This window comes from Arachis stenosperma, chromosome 9, assembly GCF_014773155.1.
Source record: "Arachis stenosperma cultivar V10309 chromosome 9, arast.V10309.gnm1.PFL2, whole genome shotgun sequence".
Lineage (NCBI taxonomy): Eukaryota > Viridiplantae > Streptophyta > Magnoliopsida > Fabales > Fabaceae > Arachis > Arachis stenosperma.
This window is the reverse complement of record NC_080385.1, coordinates 38,905,671-38,908,269: the sequence shown is the minus strand read 5'-3', so window position 1 is coordinate 38,908,269 and position 2,599 is coordinate 38,905,671. Positions and strand designations below refer to the sequence as shown.

Below are 2,599 nucleotides of genomic sequence, written 5' to 3'. Positions count from 1 at the left end.
AAGTGAATTTTAACTAAAAACTAATAAAAATATAATAAAAACTAACTAAATCATACTAAAAACATACTAAAAACAATGCCAAAAAGCGTATAAATTATCCGCTCATCAGTAAGAAAAATTGGGTTTCTTACCAAATTGATTAGTAGGCTTTGTAGAGAATTCTGTGGCGAGCGCTAGGCCGCTGACGGCTCGTCAATCGAAGATCCGAATTAAAAGATAAGTGAAATTAAAATTGGAACAAGGGTTTTGATTCCCTTTTGCTCCCTTTTCAATTTACCAGCGTGTTTCATTATGAAACAAAGGAAGAAGAGCTAAGGCTCTTATTAATTGTGGGCTTAGGTTGCGCCCTTTCGGCCCAACTTTGGGCCGAAACCTTTGAAATTAGTGTTCAAGTTCATGTTTTAATTATCTCTACCTCATTTAACTATAAAATTTAACTTTCTAATTTCTTTAAATAATAAGTAATTTATTGATTTATTTTTTACTAATTACTCGGGGTTTATAATTACACCATCGGCCGCAAGCCGCACTCAACATCGACTTTTTGATGTCGAAGGATGGTAGAGGTGGCGATCGTTGGTTTCCTCTACCTTACAGAGTTGGCACACTCATTGGACTAACCGGGCACAACATGTGTTACGATTTGATGTTGTTCTAAATCTATGACATGCGTACTTAGAGTGGTGGCATCAGTATGGTTGGCGATTCTTGTCACCTAAGCTATTCCTCGAAGACTCTAGAGCAGATGCAACCCCGACCGATGCATTGCTGAAATGTCCAAAACACACTCCACAAATGGATCAGGTGCCTGAAATTCTAGACAACTGTCGTGTTGAGCGAAGACGTCCTGTCAAGACATGTTCAAGTCAGCGTGAGTAAAAGTGGCTTGATGATGCGATTGATGCATTTTATGGGACGAGTCGTGGTTGTAGAGGAGCGAGGGGTCATGGCCGTAGAGAAGCTAGGGGTGGTGGTCAAGGTAGAGCCCGGAGTAGAGGGAGATGGGAAGAGGATAAGGGTAGCAGTGGAGACGAAGGTGTGATGGTGGATCTGATGGCGGTGACGATGGGTGGTGACGGAGGTGGTAGTGGATATGACAGAGGTGACAGAGGTGGTTATAGAAGCCATGGTGGTGGATGCGATGGCGGTGAGGGTGGGAGTTGTGGAGCTAATTTCGGTGGTGGTAGTGATGATGGTGAAGGTGGTGGTCATGGTGGAGGAGGTGATGGTAGGGGTAGTGGAGGTGATGTTGGATGTCTGGGATGTATATGGTTGTGGTGGATATGATAGCTATAGAGGCGGTGGATTATGCAACGATGGAGGTGGCAAAGTGGCCAGACAAAGGTTTGGTGACTATTTCATTGGGCTTTAATTTCTAGTAGCAACATGGCGATGCACGAGAGTCAGGCGTACATTAGCCTAGATGAGATGCTATCAAACTTGCTTGGTAGTGAGGGTCTTGACGTGGAGTTCAGTGGGTCACGCTTCCTTGACAAGATTAGCTTGATCATGCAGGAGAATGACTTGCCTAGATGCAGATCTCAGGTAGGTAGATTCCAAGCACAGCTTAATATGGATCTGAATGAGCCTCCTATTGGACCTGTGGATGACACATTTACGTTAGGTGGGACACCCTCTCGACATTCACTACACATACTTTGACACATGTCGGTCCATCGATGTCACAAGAGTGCATACCAGACAAGATGGAGGATGACAGAGACGGAGATGAGGACGAGGTCCCTCTGGCCCAGAGAGCACGACGGATCAGGCACCCCTATCACTGCTTCACAATATCACATCTCTTTTGATTAAGGATCATTGCATTATTCATTTCATATTATGTATTCCATGTTGTTACATGCTATTAAATATTAGTTTGTATCAAATCTGCAGTAACATGCACTAGTTGGGGATTAATTGGTGTTGATGATAGTTATATCTTGCTGAGAAACAACTTATTTATAGCATATGTACTTTATTATATTTAGCAGGACATGTACATCATATTTTCAAGAAGCCCCTTTATGTTATATGACTATTTCATGATATATAATAAAGTTGTCTGATAACACGAGTCAATAACACATAATATACTCGAAAATAATTATATGATGTAGTTTAGTAAACTGTCAAGCGAGAATGCAAACAACAATTACCCTTACACTGGATACCAACATTAAAATAAACCGACCATGACGTTAAAGATAAAACATTACAATAATTAAGCACAACCCTACACATTACTGGCGGATGTAGAACCGATGTTGACTCCTTCCTGTGGACACTTTATACATGTGTGGCAAGGCTGTCTGCGAAGCCCACATCTCTTGGGCCTGTTCGGGTCAGCCTCGTCCATGGTAGTCTCGATCATAGTAGTCCTGGGATTCCCTTTTGACGCATGTCTCTTGGTGGGATCGGGTATGATTGTCAGACCATCATATGATGGCCAAAACCCCTCAGGGATTGGAGGTCTGAGTCCCATCCAATAGACATCGAACACCAAGTTAAGGCGATACACTTCATGGATATAGGTGGCCCAACTCAGACGTGCGTATGCACAGCATACCAAGGCATAGCGACATGCATAATGAAGTAC

At 42.7% G+C, this 2,599-nt stretch overlaps 1 protein-coding gene across 1 annotated transcript; it reads left to right on the top strand.

The window, feature by feature from the left end:
- Positions 1 to 557: 557 nt before the first annotated feature.
- On the top strand, positions 558 to 1,287 carry LOC130949425 (glycine-rich protein DOT1-like). The gene is made up of 3 exons (XM_057878149.1): positions 558 to 579; positions 680 to 875; positions 933 to 1,287. Exons 1-3 carry the CDS (start codon positions 558 to 560, stop codon positions 1,285 to 1,287), a joined length of 573 nt encoding a protein of 190 aa, XP_057734132.1.
- The last annotated feature ends 1,312 nt before the right edge of the window (positions 1,288 to 2,599 follow it).